Source organism: Haplochromis burtoni, unplaced genomic scaffold (genome assembly GCF_018398535.1).
Source record: "Haplochromis burtoni strain Fernald_Lab_line unplaced genomic scaffold, NCSU_Asbu1 Contig_45, whole genome shotgun sequence".
NCBI classification, from domain to species: domain Eukaryota; kingdom Metazoa; phylum Chordata; class Actinopteri; order Cichliformes; family Cichlidae; genus Haplochromis; species Haplochromis burtoni.
Window position 1 is genome coordinate 912,453 of NW_024582406.1, and position 23,706 is coordinate 936,158.

Sequence of the window (23,706 nt, forward strand, 5' to 3'; positions counted from 1 at the left end):
ATCTTAATGCTATGGTTTTATCTGAAAAATAATGTAGGAATTTTTCACATAGAGCTTGGGAAGTCTCTGTCTGAGTAACGAGCGGATTTATTAACGAGTTAAAAATGCTAAAAAGGATCTGTGGCTTATGGCTATTAGTCGCAATGATCTCTGAAAGGAAGGAGGCTTTTGCAATTTTAACAGCCTTCTGATATTTCTTCAGACAATTGTGGAGAATGTCAAAGGAGATCTGAAGTTTGTCTTTCTTCCACCTCCTCTCCGCTTGGCGACATTCGCGTCTAAGGGTACGAGTATAGTCATTCATCCATGGTTGACGGGACGGTTTGGGGCGTTTGATCTTTAAGGGAGCCACGGTGTCTAAGATGGAAGTACAGGTGGCAATGAAGGAGTTGGCGAGATAGTCAACCGGTGTAGCTGTATCCCAGTTGACTTCACAGAAGGCAGAGTTGGTCAGAGCCATGGAGAACTGAGCAATAGTCTCCGAATTAATCATGCGTATCTTTTGCACAGGGCCCTCACGTTTCAACTCCATATTGCACACGTTGACATTAAACAAGACCGGGAAATGGTCTGAAATCCCAGGATTATAAATGTCCGTGATGCAGATATCCAAACCGTAGGATAGTACCAAGTCAAGCGTGTGGCCTTTAATATGGGTTGGTTTACTGACCCACTGGGTAAGGTTAAAAGAATCTATAAGAGCAAGGAAGTCTTTGGCCAGTGGGTCCAACTCACAACAAACATGAATATTAAAATCACCGGTAATGAGAGTATAATCATAGTTAACCAAGAGGTTTCCTACAAAGTCAGCAAACTCAAGGATAAAGTCCTTATTGACTTTAGGTGGGCGATATACCACCGCACAGAGGATCGGGGAGGGGCAGATCAGCTCAAATAGCTGCACCTCAAAGCTAGAGAATAAAGCAGGAGGAAGCTGTCGCACACGAAATTTGTTTTTAAAAACCGTGACTAGCCCTCCTCCTCTGCCCGATATCCTAGGAGTACTGACAAAGGTGCATTCTGGTGGGAGAACTTCCGATAGGGAGACAGACTCACCGGGTCGAATCCAGGTTTCTGTCAGAAATAAAAAATCCCGCTCGGAGGAGAGAAAAAAATCATTCAGGACGAAAGACTTGTTCGCCAGCGATCTGGTGTTCAGCACAGCCATCTGGATCGTAGTCATCTCATCGTTAGTCGGAGCACGCCTCAGCGGACGTAGGTTGCTGTGGTTCACGCCACCACCACGCGCCCGTATCCAGCCTCTAGCGGGGCGGTGGACGACTGGCGGCTCCAGGTGAGCAGGTTGTCCGACTTGGCGGGTCCATCGATGGCGGAATAGTCTGATGGTGTGTTGGTCATACAAAGAGAGTGAGGGTTGAAGGATATCCAAGATGGTGTGGAAGTTGGCTACACCGTGTAGTTTCAAATAAGTTTTAATGCGGATCCGGATGCCGCTCCGTTTTCCCCGTCGTCTGGGCCGCTTCTTGGCGGGGGGTAAACAAGGCAGGCAATGCATGCATGTAGTCGTATCTTTGGGAGACGGGATGTCGTTTCCCAGTTTCCAATATGGGTATACTGGCTGAGGTTTCAAAGGTCGGAGGTCCAGCAGCGTTTGACGATCATAAACAATTAGTGTGGTTCCATCCAAAAAACATAAGAAAAATAAAACAGCTAACAACAGAAAAAGCTTAGGGGAGCGGAGACGGCTTGCCGTACACACTGGCGCCATCTTGTCGAATGCGACTGATATGACTGATATTTCAGTCATATCAGTCATGGACTGGCCTCCCCAGAGCCGAGACCTCAACATTATTGAAGCAGTGTGGGGTCATTTAAACAGAAAGGCAGACGACTATTCCTGAAGACTATTAAAGAAATGACAAGATGAAAGAGTTCAGAATAAAAGTGATCATATCAAATATTGGCACTCAAAATTGTACAAATTCTGTTTATGCCTTTATATTAGTATGTATGTTTGCACATGTCTCAATAAATTACCGTACCTAAAGAAATGAGTGGTGGCACAAGACTTTTGCACAGTACTGGTAGTACCTTGGAAAGCTGAGAAACTGGAATAGCCAGCTATTAGTTCTTTTGAACTTGTCGCTTCTACAGAATTAGAGCTCAGACGGTGGGAGGGGAATGGATAAGCGGGTGGGTGTAAAGAAATTTGAGTCTAGACAGGGCACTTAACATTGCAGATGTATTATTTAATAACACTATATCTGATGGATTCCTAATTGAATAAATGTGACAGCATGACAAAAGAGTGCAAAAATGCAGGAAGACACTTCCCGTCACTTACTACAACGATGAAGGTCCTCCAGACGAACGGTTTTATTACTCATAATTACAGTATCCTTGCCTCTACTAATCCCCAACAGGAGTTATTCAGCTTAGACTTCCTTTATTTCAGTCATATCCTATGAGTGTTACGGATCTGTTTTAGAAACCGAGAGCAAGCAGAAGGATTGTGCGACCCAGGCAGCTAGCTAGACTGCGTCTACTATTCTTGGCATGCTGGCAACATCCTGCAACAATGCTGAAGGGTCACAGACCATGGGCCAGTTTGCTCTCTGCAGCATGCCCAAGAAATGAAGACCCAGCACACACACACATCATTTCTACACCCTCACATACAACAAATGGAAAAAAAGAGTCACTGCCAACAGCTTTAATGCACTAGGCTCTTTTGGGAACACCAGGTGTTGCAGGCCCTATTTTAATAAGTGTGAGCCAGCCAGACAGCCAGAGAAGCTGCTCTCAGTCAATTAAAACCTCTCTCCTCCAACACACCACCTGAGGGTCCTTCTGCTGTTCACCACGAGAATAAACACAGACAGTAAAACGGGATACAGTCATGGTAAACGTATCACCGGTGCAGAAAAACCCAAGTCGTTTTCACATAAATTCCAGTCTACGATATCTGCAGGCTCTCGGGACAAATTAGAGCAGAGACGTTTCCACTGAGCCACGAGTCTGTGTTCTCCGCTCCAACAATTCATCCCCGAGGTGTGCGTACGTGCGCGTGACTTTTTCCCTCTTGTCAAATGCGACAGGCGTGGGGCCTTGTAGAGAGAGGGTCCTGTATCCCCAGCAACCAAACAAACGGAGACACGTGCTTCCTCTCGCTGTTGGCTACGCATGACGGCTTGGATAAACACTGGGCCAATACTGGAAACTTTCACTCTCACATTTTCACTCACGCTCTGTCTCTGTTTTTTCCAGGTTACTTTCGCAGGACACTCCATCTTTGGGAAAAAGGCAATCGGGGTACAACAAGACATGCACGTGTTTCAGTCAATGGAAGAAAATACTATTGGAGACGGCCCTCCTTTTCTGATTCCTTAAATACTGTTCCAAGAGACATTTTTAGACTGAAGGGTTATGTCATTACACAGTATTTAAATAAGTGAGAGGCCAGATGCAAGAGCTGTTTTCATCGGTTTAGATCCTGTTAATGGCAAAGTCTCACACTTCAAGGTTATAAAAAGAAAGACATACTAATTGAGAGGCACTGCAATAAGCCAAGCATAGCCTCAAACTGCTGTTTGTAATCAGATTTAGTCTGTGGGGCAGTGGGAGGTATTCAAATAAACCAAAGAAGACTTTTTAAATCCTTACAAACAGATGTCAGAAATGATTCAGTGTTATAAATAAATAAATAAATAAATGAAGACGAAGAAAAATGACTCTGAGACTCACAGATCATAGTGTTGGTTCCACTTTGGGTCAAGCGTGTTCCTCACAGTGTCTGTAGAGTGGCATTGTCCTGAACCATCCACGACCACCTTGGCAAAGGGATCAGGCAGGCCTGCAGGGAGAAAAGAACACACCGCAGCACAAGAATGAACAGTTTAACAAGACACAAAGACAATGCACATGTAGTGATCTACACAACACTGATTTCTGCTGCAGGACCAGTCCAGGCAGGCTAAAGATTACCATTTTATTACTTCCACAAACTTTTTCTATTCTTATGACAACTGACATCCTCTGGTGTTAACGCATTGCACGGGACACCTTACATAACAAATGATTAATTCACAGTATAAATGGTGCAAATGATAATTACAGTTCTTGTGCTCCAGAACAGTTTGAGAATGTGGGACCAGTGCTACTAGCCTGTAGCAGCCTATCACTGATAGGTGTATATCAGGGGTGTCAAACTTATTCTTTGTCAGGGGCCACATGATCTAAAGTGGGCCGGACAAATAAAAATCCACTTTCTGTCTGCGTAAGTTTAGCTGCACATTTAATCCCTACGATATCTCAATAAAAGAGAAAGAAGCGCAGCTAAATATATTCTGCTCTATTTAATTAAATAAATCTATCAACACAACTCGGACTTAAATTGTAAAAACACTGGGGAACCCAAAGGCTGTTATTTTAATTGATTATTACTTGTAGTATGAAAGACGGTGGAGGTGTTCTTTATTAGTAGCACAAGCTGTAAAATGTATTAACATTTTACAAACACGGCCAGCGGGCCAGGTCGGAGTCTTTGCCGGGGAAATTCTGGCCCGCGGGCCTTATGTTTGGCATCCCTGCTGTATATGTTCTCCAAAATTCTCTGATAGGGAGAAAACAAAGATCAGGGGAATTTGTAAATAGTGTCATAACACCGTTTACTTAGCTTACCGGCTCCAGCTGCACTCTTTACATCAGTCTAGTACTGTCTGCAGCACATGGAGCAGAGTAGCATGATAGCAGCGCAGATGGTGAGCAGCTTTCCCACAATGACTAGATTTGAGACTTGTATTTTGTATCCGTCTTAGAGAACTGTGATGTACTTAGTAACAGAAAATCTTCCGTCCTCTTATTTTGAAAGTTCAGTTGCTGCTAACCAGCTATGGTTACTGGCTGGCTCACTGGCCAGGTTGCTATAGTGGCACTCCCTGTCTTTTAGCTGCTCTCCAGAGAGCCTCTCCCATCCTGCAATCGGATTGACTCCTCACTTGTGAGTATGAGACACATCCCTGCTTTGTCTGGGCAAAATACAAGCTGCAGACGTGAAATACATGTTAAAGCCATTCTGTCATGAAAAAAAAACCCAACAAAAAAACAAAATTGTGCCTGAGCACAAAACAGACTTTTTCGTGACTATTTCACAAAAAGCGCCTGGCGTCTATGATTGATGTTTTCCTATCTACAAATAAAGTAGTTGTAGCTTGGATCAGCATGTTCACATAAGTACACTGTAATACACCACGAGAGCCAAGTCTGTATATGTATCCATGTTTGCAGCACCACTCTCCACGTAACTGAATGTTTGCTCAGCTCCTGAGCGAGCAGAGGGTCTTAAACGCTCATTCACCATGACAGCCTGACCCAAACACACCAAAACGTGACACTTGCTGACACCTACGCTGAAGAACCTAGTAAGCAACAGTTGCACAAAACTTACACTTATAGGGTTTTAAAGGCATTTTACGATACGAGACAAATTTACCAAACACACTGCATATTAGGAACATTTGGAGAAAATCTGTTGAAATGAAACTGTTTAAATACTAGCATAGCTGCAAACAGTGGCCTCTCTGTCAGCCCAAAGTGTCCTCATACCACTTTCACTTTCATACCAAATTCCCATGGTTGTTGGTTAAATGAAAGTCTAAATAAGGTTTAAAAGGTTTATGATGAAAAGATAAATAAAAGGCAATAGATACTTACGGAAGAAGTCCTTCTTCACCAGGTTTTTTGCGCAGAGGACTGAAAAACAAAAGCAAAAAGTCAAGCATTAGATATATGTTTAATATTCATCCCAACAAGATCAGGTTTCAGGGGCATCACCAAGGGGGAAACTGGCCACCCCCCAAAATTTGCTGGCCCCTGATCCCTGGCAAGACTGTCCTATGTTGGTAACAATTTTAATAAACTTGAGTACGAGAGAGGAAGACACCCTCCCCTCTGCTGTGCCCCTGCACTGTTCTGTTTTTAGTGTGCTGCCCCAACACTTTTAGTGGCCCCCATACACGGCCACCCCTAAAAAAAAAATTCTGGAGGTGTTCCTGTCTGGTTTGCAATATACAACTTGGCAACTTAAGGTTTTTTTTTCTTCCATCTGAAACTGTGGATATCTTTTTTTATTTTTATGCATTTTCTTTTAATTCCCTGGTTAGAAAAGTGGCAGGAATGTGCATGGGTAGGCCGCAGGGAACGATTCGTCTAGTTTAGGATTCGAGTCGGAAAACAGTGTGCTGAGAACGACTACATTACAGCTGTGAGCCAAACACAAGCCAAGGCTGGTACAGATTACACAAACAATCTTTCCTTTGATTAGACTGCGTATTTATAGCACATGTCGACAGCAGCAGAGAAACCAACTCCCTTGCTGGAGGTTTAAAGTTGAAACTTCAGCACAATTAAGATTTGGTGTCATTAAAACAAACAGAAATAATAAAAAACACCACATTATCACATGATGTTGAGCTGCAGGAGTGAGTGTTTGTTTAGTCTTTCTTTCTCCCTTCCAAAATTTGTGCAGACTCGATAGTACTGTTGTACTCTGAGAGCCTTGGTGGCAGTTGCTGAGGTGATGAGGCAGAGCCACTTACTCCCTCTTGTGCAAGTGTGGATGGATTAGGAAGCTCAGTAACCACCTGGGTGTCTGGAGCTCACGGTTGCAGCCGGTGAGTCAGGCACATGGAAATAGTTTTGCTTTTCTCAGGAATAAAGCCCTTCTGAGAAGCTGCCCCTAATTGGTCTTGACACTGATGTGGCTGAGTCATGGGTTCAAAGAGGGATGATACATTACACCAAAGTAATAAAAACATAAAACAGTGAAAGTCTGGTTTATGATTCAGTCAGTCACTATTAGTACAGAGGGAAGTGCGCCAAGTTAGTTTTATTTTGAAGAAATTGTGCCAAAAAAAGAAATGGTTAGCTGATGCAAAGTATGACACAAAGTAACTAATCTCACTTCTGCCTCTTTTTGTTAATTAAACACTACACAGGGTAAATGTTGTCATTTAAAGTTCAGTCTACTCCAGAATCTGTTTTGCTGCTTGTAACTTTATTTGGATGCTTGGCTCTTACTGCGTAAAATGGTGTACAGAGTGCAGAGCTGGTCATATTGTGTTATCAATGGTATATACATGTTTTTATGCCAGTACAATTACATTTCTGAGCAGACAAAATGAAACTCAAGTCCTCAAAAGCACCTGAGGAGATACTAAGTATGGCTCCTGAGAAGCCATAAAGTTCCTTTAATTCAATTCTATTCAGTTCACAACACTATTAACCTTAAGGTGCTTTATACTGTAAGGTAAAGACCCAACAATAATACAGAGGCAACCCAATGCAACCTCCTATGGGCAAGCACGTGGTGACAGTGGGAAGGAAAAACTCCCTTTTAACAGGAAGAAGCAGAAGCAGATTTGGAGAGGGGCAGCCATCTGCCGCAACCAGTAGGGTGATAAGGGAAGGAAGAATTCCTTGTAATATAACAAATATAATGTTGTAAACTGTTTTCTCAAATCCTAGTATTATGTAAACCTACTTAAAACTAATGCATTCCAGTGCAATTTAAAATAAATACTACTTCTATGAATGTCATCAAATTCAGTATTGTTTAAAAAGTAAAGCCCGACCAATATTTCAGCCCCAACATCAAGGTTGGGCTTCAGTTAACCAATAGCCAGTATATTAGTGTTGGCATTTATAACAGCTAACAAATGCAAATTTTAAAAGTAAAGAAAAATAAGGAAAAAAGAAAAGCAAATTTTAGAGGACAGTTGGGGTGGTGCTGAACTGTCATGCTAGGACACAGTGTAAATGTTGGCATGTTTTCTCTTATGTAGTCAAGTCTTTTTAAAATCTTTCTATTAAAAAAACAAAACAAAAAAACCCCACTCATCATTGCTGTTGTAACTGCATATATAAAAAACTGTGATAGTAGCAACAGACTGGTCTAAGCAATGCTTCACATGTATTTGATTCAGGCTTCTGTGCTCCTGCCCCTCATTCACTTTGAAGAAGTTGGCTTGGTTAGTTCTTATGTTAAAGGTGAGAGGGCTGCAGGTTGTGCCATTCAAGCCTGCAGCAGAACTGCCTGTTCCTCTCCCCCATGCCGCACGTACTCAAACGTGCACCATGTCAAGCATCAGTCTGAATCTGAGTCTGGTTTGAGCTCAAAGAATTTTACCACAAGAAATCAGAAGGAGAAAGCCATATTATTGACATGCTGCATGGACAAAATTAAAGGAACCGACAATCAGCTTTATGGTGTTGAAAGACACACAAGTGACACAAGTGAGCATGCACATGATACTAAAAACAGCCATCGTGTGTGTGTGTGTGTGTGGGGGGGGTAAAGAACATGCTCGACAGATGAGGAAGAATTTCTTTCCGCAAACATCCCTGGGAATGCATTACGTTCCAGCGAAACCCACCTCATTTCTAAAACATCTGGTACACATCACATTCGGTCACATTCTTCCTGAACACAGAGGAAAGCATGTGAGCACACGCATGCTCCCCGAGACACATCACTCTCCTCTCCAACTCCAGTGATCTAATTAATTATTAACAAGTACTGGGGAGTGAATGCATGGGTTTTGTGTGTGTGCGTGGTGCACTAAAGGGCTGACTGAGGTAACAGATGATGGTGTCTCCAAAAAGATCTAGTATAGTGAAATGAATTCAGACAGTTGATGTTTACATTGTAACATGACTGAGGAAATGACTAGCAAAAGACTGAGAAATATGACTCTTCAGCAAGGAAATGTATAGACAACAAAACATTTAATTAAAGTCCAGGCCCAAAGGAGCAAGAGTTAGGACCCTATGAGATCCATTCAAGGGAACGGCAAGACAACCACAGCCTGAAAAAGCTGCAGACCCTTGTGTAAGTGGCATAAGCAGCACTCAACTAGCCACAGAGCAGGAAGGCAACGCTACAATTATACCTATATAGGCTTCTTATGGAAAAATAAAAGGGGCCGAACGACAGCTGAAAACAGAGGGAAAAACCGCTGGAATGGTTGATGCACAGAGACAATAGCAGCAAGAGAGCCAGTTAGGTCCGATGCTGCTGTGCAGCGAGAAGGGGAGACAAAGGACATCAATCAGGATGGAGTGGCATCCAGCCATCCATCCAAACACAGTCATTAGAAAAAGTAAAAATGTACATAAACCTAAGTGGAGCCATATTTTACAGATTTTAAAACACTAGAAGGATTATAATGTGTGTGATCAGACACCCACAAGACACAACGGAATGAAAGGATTGCCAGTTCTGATATGCCCTGATTTCAAGAAACAGCCACTCTAAAGTTCAACATGACAGCAGCTTTGACCTTCTCAACGTCTACATGCAAACAAATGAACTGCCAGCCACTGAGCGCACTATTTCCTTTAGTTAACCCAAAGGCTTCAAATGAGGGTATCAGCAAAGTCTTTCTGTCTTTGTGAAGCGAAGTGATTGATGTTGCGAGTGCTGAGGAATCAAAGGATTCCCAGAGGGGTAACATAAAGGGCGGGCTGGGTTTTTGGGACCCTTGGTTTGAAACGACTGTCACACTTTGCAAAAGCACTGGCTTCATTTAGTTTCATGAAACTTCTCTAAGGGTGGCTGCCGCCTTCGCTCTGACAATCACCGTCACTCTTCACAAGCTCTGAATTTCACACACCTCCAGCTTGTAAAGTCTCTCTAATGAGATTGTTGTAAGTGCTGTGATCCTCCGATTCTAGCCTGAAAAAAAACATCAAATAAATAAACACAGGGGGAGGAGCTGAGCGTGGGTTCTGTCAGGCAGGAGAGTCCAAAGTGTAGAAAGGAACTCAACAAAGCTCAATGTTGATGAGAAAATGAAATTTGTCCTCCTACATATTCATCCACACATCCATCCTCCAACTCCTTCATCCAATTAAGAGTTGCCATAACTACATGGGAAGCAGCAGTACCCTGAGCAAACTATTTCCAGATAGTTCCTCCTGAGGAATCACTTATAGAGAGTTTTTGGCAATGTTTGAAGTTCTCATCCAGTTTTGGATTTTTTCCAACCGCCCGGTAAAGAAAATTGAGCCACCTGTAGTCTCAGTCTTGTTCTTTCAGCCCTTTGGGTGAGTAAAAAGCAGAGGTGTGACCTACTGATCCTTATGTCAGATGCTTTCCTCACTATAGCTTTGCCTGGAAGCCTACATTCTAAAGACCACAAGCAGGAGTGGAGACAAAGTACAGCCTTGGCAAAGTCCAACAACCACAATTAACACGTCTCGTTTAACGCTGCAGACGGGATGTGAAAGTGCACTCCCAAAGCACCTTCCCATAGAATCCCTTGAGAAACCACGTCATAAGCCTTCTCCAAGTCTATAAAACATGTAGACTGGATTGGCAACCTCCCAGACTCCCCTCCATCACTAGTGAGAGGGTGTGTTACTACCTACATAGTTTCTCTTTGATTCAATCACACCTATTGGTCACCCTTCCAGTATCCTGCCATGGTGTCTATCAGGGAAGGTGGAGAGAGGGATAACCTGGTAACAGGCACACACCCTTCTTTAACAGACCACAATACGCCAGTCTGCAAATCCAGAGGCACCGTCTGCAAGGTTTATGCAAGACTACACAGTGGTTTCAATCAAAACAGCCTGATAAACATCAAGTACGTTCTAGGCAAATTTCATTCACCCCCAGAGCCCAACCCCTGCGGCTTTACACACAAATATTTTATTGCCGTTATTGTGAGTTCATGCATGACTGGGCATTCCCCTCAATGCTTTTGGCATGGCCTACAGATTTAACTGGGGAGCCTCTGCAATGCTCAACCCCCTGTAGAGACACCGTACATCATCAGTAGCTAAATGACCCAACATACAGAGAAACAGGTTCTTTTCCTCTTCTGCAAAAGGTTTATGTAATGACTTTAAGTGAAATGGCTTTTCATCCAAATTTATGTCATTACAGGATGAGGTGATGATGACCGATGCCTTTTCTAAGTAAAGTAAGTGGGTGAGCTCTCACCTACAGGGTAACATCGTAACTCTGCTATTTTTCTGGGTCACCGCTGACGGGCTTTCTTGAACTCACACACAGATAAATGTAATCATGTGCTCTTTCTCCATCTACATAAAGTTGGAAGAAAGGCATGATGCAAAGATCCAACCCACAAAAAAGAAAAAGAAAAAGAAAAAAAAGAACAGACTTCACTTTCTTACATTTCAGAGGCCAGCTAGACTATTCCATGGCTATAACGCACTTTAGACAGATTTTAGACAGACACAGTGTTAACTCCATAATCTTTTGAAGGTAATATTAATCCTAAAATATATAGAGCAGGTCATCTACTGATCGGAAGGTTAGTGGTTCGATTCCTGGCTCCTCCGGTCTGCATGCCAAGTATCCTTGGGCAAGATACTAACCCCGATGCATCCATCGGAGTATGAATGAGTGTGAATGTTTGTTAGTAAGCAATTAAAAGCATAGAAGTGCTTGTGTGATTGGGTGAATGTGGCATGTTGTCTAAAGCGCTCCGAGTAGAAAAGCGCTATATAAGAATCAGTCTATGTAGTGAATAAGAATGGAATGGCTTAGTGACTTGTGCCAGACTATTTCTTAGGTTTTGGAAGGAGTGCTCCCAATTTTGTGGGAACATCTTGGGGATGGACCCTTTCTGTTCTAGCATGACTGTGCACCGGTGCACAGAGTAAGGTTCATAAAGACACGGATGAGCGAGTTTGGTGTTGAAGAACTTGACAGGCCTGCACAGAGTCCTGACCTCAACCCGACAGAACACCTTTGGGATGAATTAGACCGTGAGCCAGGCCGTCTTGTCCAACATCAGTGTCTGACCTCATAAATGTGCTTCTGGAAGAATGGTCAAAAATTCCCATAAACGTTCCTAAACCTCTTGGAAAGCCTTCCCAAAAGACATGAAGCTGTTATAGCTGCAAAGGGTGGGACGACATCACATTAATCCATTCTATGGATTGAGAATGGGATGTCACTCAAGTTCATGTGTGTGAAGGCAGACGAGATGCCAATATCTTTGGCAATATAGTGCTAGTCAGTGTCTTTGAACATCCTTGTTCTGTGTTGATTTTGTATCCAATTTAATAAAATGTATGATTAGATTAAAAACCCCAGTATGAATAAAAGAATGAAAAGTCACTACATGTGAAAAGCTCTAACTAGAGATATTTGTGACACTTTAACTCACTGAAGTGATTGTTTAAATAAGATGATTAATTTGCTTAAGGACTTACTGATCAGCTATCAGAGTAAATGTTGTAGCTCTGGTACGTAGAACCCTTTTTTTGATTTAAATATTAATCTTTTTTTATTTGAGCGAACCATTATCTGCATTTTACACAGACATGCAATCTATGGGACGACTGTATCGTCACGCGACTGTTCCTGACTTGCTCTTCTATCACATAGGCACACAGTCGCTCACTCCGGAAAAGCATCAAATAACCCCTCGCATCTCGGGCCCATCTGAAATCCTCTGTCGTCATAGCGACGGCAAGTATCGAGGCAAAGCTGAGAGAAGGGTTTCTCTGTGCTGCCTGTGTTTCTCATTCCGGTCGCAGCGGCTCGCGCAGCCAGTAACTGCGGCGCTGACTGATAGGACTGATGGGGGGGGACACCACTGCGGAGACTACAGACAGGATGAATGCCACTGAGACACTCGCAGCACGATATGGGTACAAACATTTAACATTACAATCACGAGGCTGTGAGCCTTTCACACCACGACGAACGACTGGATAGGAACGACAAGTGAGCATGTGCGCTTTTTCCACAGTAGTCGGAAATCTGTCATTCGAGTTTCTCACTTTGAGTGGGATTTGGGGTTTTTTTGGGTAAAGTCGTGATGTGTCACTTCAGACTGTTTGGCCGTCCCCATCTTCCTGTCCTGAAAGTGGATCATAAGTTTCACTTCCTTGCATCTGATAAAAAACTACAACCTCTTAGCCTGAGAGCCCATTTTACTTTCTTATTTTAATAAACCACAAAGAACTGGGTAAAAAATGATTTGAGGACTGCAGGCAGAGGGTAAAAAAAAACATTTTAAACAATCAAAATCAAGATGCTATGTCACCCAAGGCTCACCTGTAGATTTACAGAGTACCTCCAAAAAACAAAAAACAAAACCTAATTTCTCAGTGAGCGAGTGGAAACGCCTCGGCTGACTGCAACTTATTAGTCACATAATGGCTTTTCACATTACAGCCCAAACAGAGCTGTTCCCTCCCCCCACCCATCCCCAACCCCCCCAAGGACAGCTGGGAAAGCTAAACAAACACAGCATACAACTGATTATCGGCTTGCATTGACTTAGCTCCTTCCTTTGCCGGCCTGTCTCTTAATAAAAATCAAATACGCAGAGTGGCGACAGCCGCTCCATGCAGGCAAAGACGGAGACCTTGGGGGTGAAGTTTAAAAAGTCCCACCTGTGGGGAGAGGATGGGCACAGTTTCTCACAGGCTGGTACACAAAGAGCCCTACTGTGCAGACGAATCAATGAAGTCCACCAGACGCAAGCCAAACACCTGGGAAGGGAGTGGTCACGTGATGTCTAGGGGAGGTGGGGAGGGTGGAGGTCGTGGTAGTGAATGCTGGTCAGGACTAGGAATTGACTTTGGTCTGTTGTGAGCTAAACATATGTAGAAACTATAATGGCTACATTCACTCAAAGCAACACAACAAAGCATGGGAAAGGAACACAATGCCGTAGGGGGAAGAAAAAAAAAAAAAGGAAAAAGAGGGCTCGCACTGCCTCTAGTCTGTTGCTCTGCGGTTAACCATTACACTAGAGCCCATGAGGTGGAGGAAATGGGGGTGTGGGAACAGAGACAACCGCCTGGTAATATTCCACCATTCCCATCCCTATCCATGAGTTAAAAAAAAAAAAAAAAAAAGGTCTGGAAAAGCAGGCTGCTAAGAGGAAGATGGAGAGCATGAGCAGATCGTCTGGTTGCGTGAAATCCCCGTAGGTCTGCCAACTCAGGTTGACCACATTCTGATCATCGCTTCCTGTCCACCTGGTCCCTCCAGTTCAGTGCACTGACCCAGCATCGCCAGACAGTCTGACACATCTTCAGGGAGTAGCATTAACCCCCCATCTCCTCCTCCCCTCTCGTCCAGGCCCAGACCTTTCCTCTGCCTGTCTGCCCTGTTTTGACTGCAGGCCCAGCGCCATGCACTCTCATGCGCCGCATTGTTCTTCTATAAACAAAGGGCTTCCTTTTCCCTTTTCCACTCCTCCCTAACCTTTGTGGGATTTTGAACCTAAACGGAGGGAGAAAGCCAAGATGAAGAATTCTGACGGCTCATTGCTAATCTTCAAGCCGCCTCCTTATACGTCTCCAATGACAGCATGCTGGGTAATGTTTAGTCTTGAACACCATGTCTTCAGACCACTATCACTGTAACTGCAGCAAAGGGAAGCTGATATTAGCTGGGTACCGGAGCTTCCATGCGAGACAGGCTCGCTGGCATGCAGCTATCGAGCCTGACACAAAGAGGAAATAACGCACAGTCCAGCAGGAACAAGTCCAAGTTCATTTTGAAGAGAAATGACTCTGTGATGTATCCAATTGCTCTTTTGACAACGCAGTTCGAGGAACTAGAGAGCTAGAGAAACTAAACCAAGACTGTGTTTCTAATGTGCCACAAAGATTAAACCCATAATGGGCACGCATAAGGAAGTCCGCGAGTTCTTGTTTAGACTTCAAGCGACTACACGTGAAATAACCACAAACAAGGCAAAGTGGGCAGGACCTGAGATTATCTTCTCTCAACTTCCTAGCAAGCGATTGAAGCGACTACCAAGGAGGGCACAGGATTCTGTTAATCGACATGTAACCTGGTAGTAAATATATTAGGGAAAATGATCGCTAAAGCCCCACCCATACAGGCCTACAGACTATTCGGTGACCTTTTTCCCCTCGGGGACCTGCCTGTCGTTTAGAAAAAATGTACATTCCCCAACATGTTGCAAAAACCGTGCACATGTTAGCTGCAGCTCTGAGGAACATCTTTTACTTTGAAGGCAAACCGTTTCCAATTCAAGTTTGTCCCACTTCTCAAGATTCTGTACCGCTCAGCTAGTAGTTGGCGTGTTTTTGCAGACCAGCATGAGGAGGAAAAAAAACCAAAACACCAGGAGGTTTGTGGTTCAGTTTCTTTGCAACTGATTTCACCTGGTGAGAGCCAGAAACCCGTGTTTACATCACGTCCAACATGGCAGATGTCTAAAGGAACAGCATAATAGGATTTAACCGGCACTAGATTCCTTGACAGGTTCATAGTCGCCTGGGAAACTTAGAATTCCAGTCAATATGCTAAAAATGTACAAAAATCCATTTCATTTCTCATCTTTTCCATAGTATAAATATGATGGATGAAACATTGAAGAGTCTAATTATCTCTCAGGCTGATGCAAAATTTTTAAAAAAAGAGAAAAGGAGGCCTGCTTTAAGACCCTGCTTTAAAGGGCAGTATGTTTGCCACAGAGGCAACCGCACCACCTATTTACCGAGCTCATTCACTGCTTCCCTGTTTATAACAAAGTGGGTTACTTTTTAAAGACCTGGCTCCACCACTTAAACGTTAGCCCTTAAACTGCAGTCAGGCAGAGTAGAATGAGGAAGCTGGGTAGAATTTCAGGAGCTCCGTCCAACTCTACATGGGGTACAGACTAACTATGGAAATGTGGTTGAGACAAACTGGCTTGTAGGTACTGGGAAATAACTTTGCTTTGGCAGGTTTTTACATCTTAGTAAATCCACTTATGTAATATGCAAATCTGATAAGACTTCTGGTCACATTATACAGATATTAAAGTCACTGGTAGCAGAGTGATCATGGAACAGCTAGCTGCCAGGAAAATCTCTTTAAAAACCTCCAAACAGACCTGCAATTTCAAGGGTTTTGAAAATTAGAAAGGAAAAAGAACAACATAATATCCCCATGAATCATTTTAAACGGAGAGAAAAACAGAAAAGGTAAACTTTCAAGTTGCACGTGTCTTGAGCATGGTGGGAAAAGACCGATGTCAACAAATGAGCAGCAGTGAGACGCACTAAAGAAACTCCCTGTGACATCCACTGTATATGGCACAAACAAAGATAGAAAACTCAAGATTCCCTGGACTCCTGTTGCAGGAGGAAAGGATGACTGGGGACATCTGCTGCACCCAAATCAGTGTGACCAGAAGCATAAAAAAAGTGATGGAATTAGAGGGAAGAAAAACCACAGAAGACATAAAATCTCCCCAGAGCTTCTTTTCATAAAAAGGATAAAAGGCCGTGACTATGAGAAGCCATATATCATCATACATCACACTCAGCACCTGCTGGAAAAGTAATGAGAGCGCTCGTGAAATGTTTTGAGACGCTCAGAGGAAGCGAAGACCTGTTCTTCCAGGTGGCGTTAGAAAAGGATGTATTAAATTCCAGTGATTATATGATATTGTTAATGTTTGGGCAACCAGTCGAGGTGAGTCATTAGGTGGGAAGATAAGCTTTGGTTTTATTTTAAGCGCTGGCTGCTCTCACCAATAGTTCTTTGGTGACATTTGAGATTTAATGAGCAAAGGAAGTGACTGTATTAATGTTTATGTCTCACAGCAACAATCACAGTAACTGGAATAACAGACTACTCCTGTTTAAAAGCAGGCGCCAATTTGTGGAAGTCAACATGTTGCACCGCCATTTTGAATTCGACATCACTGTTCCATCTAACCACAATTTATCTATGTGACTAGAGAGGGGTTACATACGTGGTACGCCGAAGGTAGATGAATACAAAACTAGTATATTAATTAATATCAATTTGTGTCTACACTTTTAGATTCAAGACATGAAGGATCATGCCTGTGATTAATGATATGAAAAGTCCCCTTTACCAAAGAAGTGAAAATATGAAGGACAGGAGACAAAGAGACATCTAGATGAAACCTCACCTCAAGCCTCATCTCCTGAATTAAAGTCAAGGCTTTAAAGACACGAAAGCATGCATGTATTGTCACAGTTACTTATTGTCAGCAGGTTAGACATGATACCGTACCGTCTCCGGGCAGCTGATAACAACAGGGATGCTTGTGGGACATGATAGTATATTTTTTCATTGTAGGTATAGAGGATTACAGAGCTAGGTTTAAACTTAGAGGATTTTATTTATAGTGCTGAGGTGGGGTAGACCAGAGGCAGGACAGTTGAAGGGGGTGGTACAATGGGTGGGACACCGAACCCATAAGATTGTGTTGACTTCCGGTTGTGAGCCAGACCTCGCTAAACGTAGCGGAAGCAGGCTAGTTAGCTAGGTTCTCCGGATGCATCCGTATTTTATTGTAAAGCGCAAATAAATACATCTGGTTTTGGAAGTAAGAGTCTCGGCCTGATCGCTACCATCAAAAAGAATCCGTGAAGTCGGCGTACTTCAACACTAGCTAATGTTAGGCTGAGTGAGCTAAGGAGGAAAGTTTATTCGCCAACAACAGCAAAATCAGCAGCACTTACTGAGACAAAAGTTCAGGATATCCTCAACAACTCACCTCAGTATCTCTGATACAAATCGATGACTCAGTGAAGCTCACTACTGTCTGATGACAGACTCCTTTCACAGTTTTACACCCTCCTCCAGAGCATATAACCTCCAGCTAAGGTAAACAGCGGACTGACTGCCTAAACTCACTACAGATGAACGGTAGCCAGAACTGTCTGTCCTACAGCTGCCACTGTAGCAAGGAATATGCACTTGCATTGGGAGGTACAAGAAAACTAAATTCAGTTGACTGCAATCTGCAATCTACTGACATCTAGTGGGGAGATTTTAAACACGGGAGCTTTAAAAGAAGACAATACCACAGAATCCAGTTCAGGTTTCTGTTTTTTGTCCATTATTGTAGTAAACTAATATTTAGGGACTTGGATTGTTTAACAGAAGACATTTGGGGAAATTCACCTTGGGAAACACGCCATGCATTAAGAAAGAAAATAAAAGTTAGAACAGCAATCTGAGCAGTCAGCAAAATAAGTTGCCATAAATCAGGAAATTGCAGAGGACCATTAAAAAGTGCACACAAGCACGGACTATTTACACCAATAAAGCAAGTATATTGTGCCCACGCCTCCCTCCCATGTTATCTTAGGGCCAGCAGCAACTGATATGATTGTGATGCCTCACACTCCTCAGATGGGGATTAAACTTTGTAGTGGACATGGACAGCTGCAGACACCATGGAGAAAGAGTAGTCGCTCCTGTTATAGCTCTTTGAAGCCAGCTTGGATCTGGGCTGACGGGAGCATGTGTAGTTGTTGCTTGTAGTACGGTAGCAAAACATTGGCAGGGGTGCAGACATCCACAAGGAGCCTTGAGCTCACCATCTGATAACAAAAATTTGTATCACTTGGATACAAGTGGACTCTAGCACACTCGCAGCCGCAAAAACTATCACATGGCTTTTAGGGTGTAACAAATGATTATTGCAGCTATATAGCGTAAGAAAGTGTGTCCACATTGTGAAGTGACGTTAAGCCCTGAATTTTCCTCTTACATAAGGGCTCCCAGTCCCGGAAACAAAAAACAGCTTTTTAACTGTGATACAAAATCCTAAAAAAATGACTCTTTAAATGCTTGAAAACACACAATAGGACCTCGTGACGTTGAACTAAGATTACCTTTTGACCAAACTAGTCTTTAAACAAAGAGAAGATGCCGATACAAAGATGCACACAAAGGGAGATTATCAAACAGGTCAGCTGCCTTTGCAAAAAACCTGTTGTATGACATGGAGAAAACTTGCCACACACATCCACACGTGAGAGGAAAGAGGCTGGCAGCATTCTTAATGTGAGAGCATTTCATCCGCCTCACGTCACCTTTTCCCTCCGTGATACAGTCCGCTGCAATTGCATAACAGAGGAGTCCGGCCCTCCTATTTTCAGCTCCCAAATAGTGGGAAACCATGCCACAATGGCACTGTGGCATTCCTGCTTCCCCTGCGCAGTACATCACTCTCTCTTTCCACTCTGTGTGCTACAATGTGCCTGACAGAGAGCCATCCAGACGAGTAAAGTCTTCCACAGTACCATCACTACTAAGTGAGAAGTCAAAACAGTGAGCGGAGCAGAGCAGAGGCACCGCTCGGGCTTCTGCAAGCTTGCACCACTGTTGGCTTGGACCTGAGCTGTTTTGAGTGGCTGCGTGGCTCTTCTAGCTTCTTGGCTCCTTTGCCCACTCTGATGTAATGGAGGAGAGCAGAGGAGAGGCTTGGATCAAGCTGCAGTGGAGGGGTGCTTAGTACCAACTTGTTTAACAGAAGTTGAGGACCACCGCGTGCTCCCTCCAAAATTTCCCGGGGACTTTTAGTTTCTAAGAATGACTTCACAGCTTCGTCTGGGAGCACCGTTACATCATTACCACCATGCCATATTTTCCCTTCTGCACTTCGCCAATGGATGCGTTGCACTGGGTGGATCTCGGGACAATAACAGCACGGTCATCGTAGATGAAAGCACTCCGCTGCACGCCAGCAATGTCCGACTAACGCTGTGACGTCACATGTTCATTAACAGTAATTGTCAGCATTAACTAGAGCCGAATGCCGCTGTGTGCAGGTGCATGCAATAAACGGCTTTTACAATGCGCTGCGAGTCGCGTTTAAAGTGCCTGACAAGTGTCAACAGGACATGCGTCATCATGTCTGACCCAAATTTAGCCATGCTGAAACCATTTGTGAGGGCATCCATGTGTGCGAGGAACGAGGCACACCCGTGCTTTTCTAAATTATTAAGTAATACTTGTTTAAGATGCTCCTGTTTTTGTTAAATATGAGACGATATGCTTTAGCTCAAAAGTTGAGAAATCCCTGTATTACAGCAGCCAAAATAAAATATCTAAAGTAGAATTTGACAGCTTGTAAATGAATAATGAAACAGCATAAGGCACAGTCCGTCTCATCCTGCAGAGAGACGCCATCACCTTGGACTGCAGCTGGCCAAGGAAGTCCCTGCTCCGCTCTGAAACCTCGGTGAGCTTCGTGCATACAGCTCTCCACTGGCTGCAGGTTCAGGATTTTAAGAGCCAAAGTACAATCACCAGCTGCGGTGCAAGATGGTGGAGTTGAACCGTGTCTGACCGTGGGATGAGAAGCTCTCTGGAGAGACAGCAGAAATACGAGATGGAGAGGCCAGAGCTAGCTGAACTTTTAAAATAAGACCGGGGGGGGGGGAATCATCCACCGGTAAACCGAGTGCAGATAGAATTGCTCTCACAGACAGTTGGAAAAATTGCTAAGATGAGTCACCAAATATACTTTGCTGCCTACAATAAAATAAAGTCTGTGTGCAGGAAACTCTGCAAGCCTGTTGCTGATAATCGTTTTTCTGCATTGGACTGCTCTGCAAAAAGAAATATTTTGGTTGAGAGGAAAAAAGCAGCACCGTTGGTGGCTGGTTACATCACTAGAATCTGAAGTTGGATATCAACCAGAAAAAACTATTAGACCCAGCGCAGATGAGGGGGTTAACAGCACTATACACCCGCAATACCAGTGGCGGTCAATACAGGCCTGGAATAATTCAAAAACAACAACCGTGTGGCAACAGTGGCAGAGATTTTACAACCCAATGTGGCTACAGAGAGAACAATTTAAACGGAGTCCTGTTTGGTCAGTAGATGAAAGAAACTGTGCTGACTAAATAATGAGTAGGCACGCACTGCAGGGCCCTGATGACTTGATGATTTCCTGTTTCATGTTTAGAAAAGCGCCTAGCTCAAGGCATCAAATGCACATTCCATATAGTTTAACCCATTTTTTCCAATACTTACTAAAGTGTATAGGTATGCAGACATTTCAAAGACATGCTTAGACGTGTTTATCGATAACTAAGTATGCCTACACAATTAGTGCACAAGTCTCCTGCTGTATTGGTTTGTATTGGTCTTTTAAAAAAAACACTTTTAGTCTTAAGCCATTTGTACATCAAACACTTTGCCTGTAATAATATGGGTTAAAAGCAGATATCAGACTACATCTGTAAACATGAGTGAGTTCAGTGTCTGTAGCATCTGCCCGAGCGCTGACTCATCAGGCACTCCCAGTTTTGGCTGGATCTTGAGTTTGATATCTTAAGTGACTTCCTGCGAAGGAAACCGCAACGCTTATCAACCAGACAGTCATTCGAGAGTAGACGGGGAATAGTGAGTAACTACGAGCCTCTGCACATATTTAGGATTTTTCTAACTCTGAGGCAAGCGCCACTGCTAAAATATCATAGTTACTTGTCTGTGCGTATGCGGTCAGATTTTTTTACTGCACAGGAATCCAGTGGTGTATTTTCTCAGCTTCAGAAGAGATGCCATTGGAAATGTGATCTGGTGTGAATATAAACATCTCTCTTCTGATCCTGTCTCCTAAGAGCACTCAAGGGGGCTCAAACGTCAGGCTAAGGCATGAACAGACATTTCCAGTCAGCTGTTGGCGTCTTGTGGCTTTAGGACCAACACCACCACCACCAACAGCTGGTAACACTGGGAGACTAGAGAGCACCCCATCTGCTTAAAGTTAGTCAGAGTTACACAGATAATCTTGTCAACCCCTGTCCATCAGAGTTTAAAGTCAACCTAGCACGTTGAAGAATTAATCTCAGGTTACATGCATGCGTCGATGTTTATCAGTGCTAATGAGACTTTGTGCAAACGTGCTGAGTGATCTCACCTGGGCACGCTGCTGAGTGATAAAAATAAATAAATAAATAAATAAATAAATAAATAAATAAATAAATAAATAAATAAATAAATAAATAATCGCAGACATCCTGACCATCAGGTGAAAGACAACTCGAGCTTCATGCACACATGGGTGATTCTGACCCAAGTTACCCTCAAATTGTCAGTAAAATAAGATATAATCACACTGTCTGATGGATACCGTTCTTCAGTATACACTTCTTTTAGACATGCAAGGGCATCTAAAGTCAAACAGGGTTCTGGACTGATATCGGTTATGCATGCAACTCTCTAATGGAAAAAATACCCTCAAGTGGAGTTTCTAACTTCAAAGGGAGAACCAGTTTGGGAAGTAGGCAAGAAATGGAGCTGGGGTTGGGAGGGTTGGGCTTTTGGGACCGACAGCATGTATAACAGCTATGCAGGGGATGATAGGAGAAGTGCCTGCGGGCGAGAATCTGTTTAGTTTTCACTGGAACGTCCCTCCCTCACACGCACCACTAATCCAATTCAAGCCCATTAACCACCACAGCCAGGTTAAGAGAGCAGGCCTTTGAAGGTCTTCCCCAAACCACCCTGAAGGATTAGCATTTTTCCAAAGGCCAAAGAGATGGTCTCACTCTGTGCACTCTTTTTTTTTTCCCTGTCAGGCCCACAGAAGCCACACTACTAGTGCAATCCTGGAGTGTAGTGATCCTGATCTGACTCATCCCGGACCCTGAATATACCCTGCTAATCTAAATTCTTTAAAAACTGTAATTAACCGGAGGTCGTCCCTGTCTCAAGATAACAGCAGACATGATCATCCTTCTCTACCTGGAGGGCCAATTGACACACAGTGCAAAAGATGTACATCTGTGTGTGTTTAGTGTTTAAATGGGTCAGAAGATGAGGCGGCACAACCTACATGTGAGGCAACCACACAAGCTTGAGAAAAGCAGTGAATTTTTCCCCCTCCGATTTGGCCTTTAGTCCCATTTATTCATCTAGATTTTTGTCTGGGTCAACACTGGTTTGATTCTGCCTTTGATAACTCCACTGTCCTGGCCACTAGTGCTGCTGTCAAATAAAAGGCATAAAGGCCTGCAACCTCCAATACAGGAAGTCTGAGGCACACAGAGGGCCTGCGTGTCAGACTTGAGCATCTCGGGGACCTGAATTGTCTCAGTTGTGGTCCCAACTCTGCCAACAAGAGCTCAAACGGCCGCACTGAAATTCCCAAATATCTGTCGCACAGCTTCAACATCTGAATCGAAATGTAAAAAAAAAGTTACTCCCCAAATAACAGCTATAGATAAGCTACCAGGATGGATCATGAGTGGTCTGCTTTGCTTCTCAAAGGACTATGAGCTCTGTACCCTACTGGTATCTCTAGAACTAATCCCCTTCGGATACAGGCCACCCCGGCTGAGGATCTCTGCTGTCGAAAACTTGAGTACAAACAGGGAAGACCGCGGCTGATTTTCCCTATTCTTTCAGACACCAAATAAAACAGAGTGTGTGGATACAGGAAAATACTGTTTGTTCGAATATTAATATCACAAAGCAACAAATATGAGGTGTTGAAGCTCTGCTCAGCAGGAAGAGTTAATCTCCCCAAACCACACACGCTGCCCACTAATCAAACCCATACACACTGTTATAATTCAGCGAGCACATACATCTGCGAGCCACCCAGTGACACAAGCAACACACTAGACGCCTGAAGTCCCGCTGAGTAATACGACTGCAGTTCTTCACTTTACTTATTATCATAAGGGGATCTAGACTGCTCTGCTCCCCACCTGTCGGGGGTGACGTTTGGACAAGTGTTCGAGTCTGGGGAGCACTTCCTCTCTACAAAGCTGCCCACTCTTCTCTCCCGCCTGCTACATCTGGTCTCCTCTGGGCCGTTGCTGGCGGCAGTTGAGGGCTAAAGCAACCGCAAGAAGGCTTTGTCCTCATCGAGGAGCAGCTGAACCAACAGGAAAGCCAACTTCAGCCAGTCAATTAATTGATGGGACAATTTAAAAATTATGGGAGGC

General features: G+C 43.6%; 1 protein-coding gene across 2 annotated transcripts in view; it reads right to left on the reverse strand.

Moving 5' to 3' along the window:
- The window catches only part of smurf2 (SMAD specific E3 ubiquitin protein ligase 2), a 57,821-nt gene that overhangs the window by 29,385 nt on the left and 4,730 nt on the right, over positions 1-23,706 (reverse strand). For both annotated transcript variants that reach the window (XM_005926658.3, XM_042220249.1), the window contains 2 exons: positions 5,674-5,712; positions 3,706-3,814 (listed from right to left, as the gene is read on the reverse strand). In XM_005926658.3, the coding sequence (XP_005926720.1) occupies positions 3,706-3,814; positions 5,674-5,712 (148 nt within the window). The remainder of the gene's footprint in view (positions 1-3,705; positions 3,815-5,673; positions 5,713-23,706) is intronic.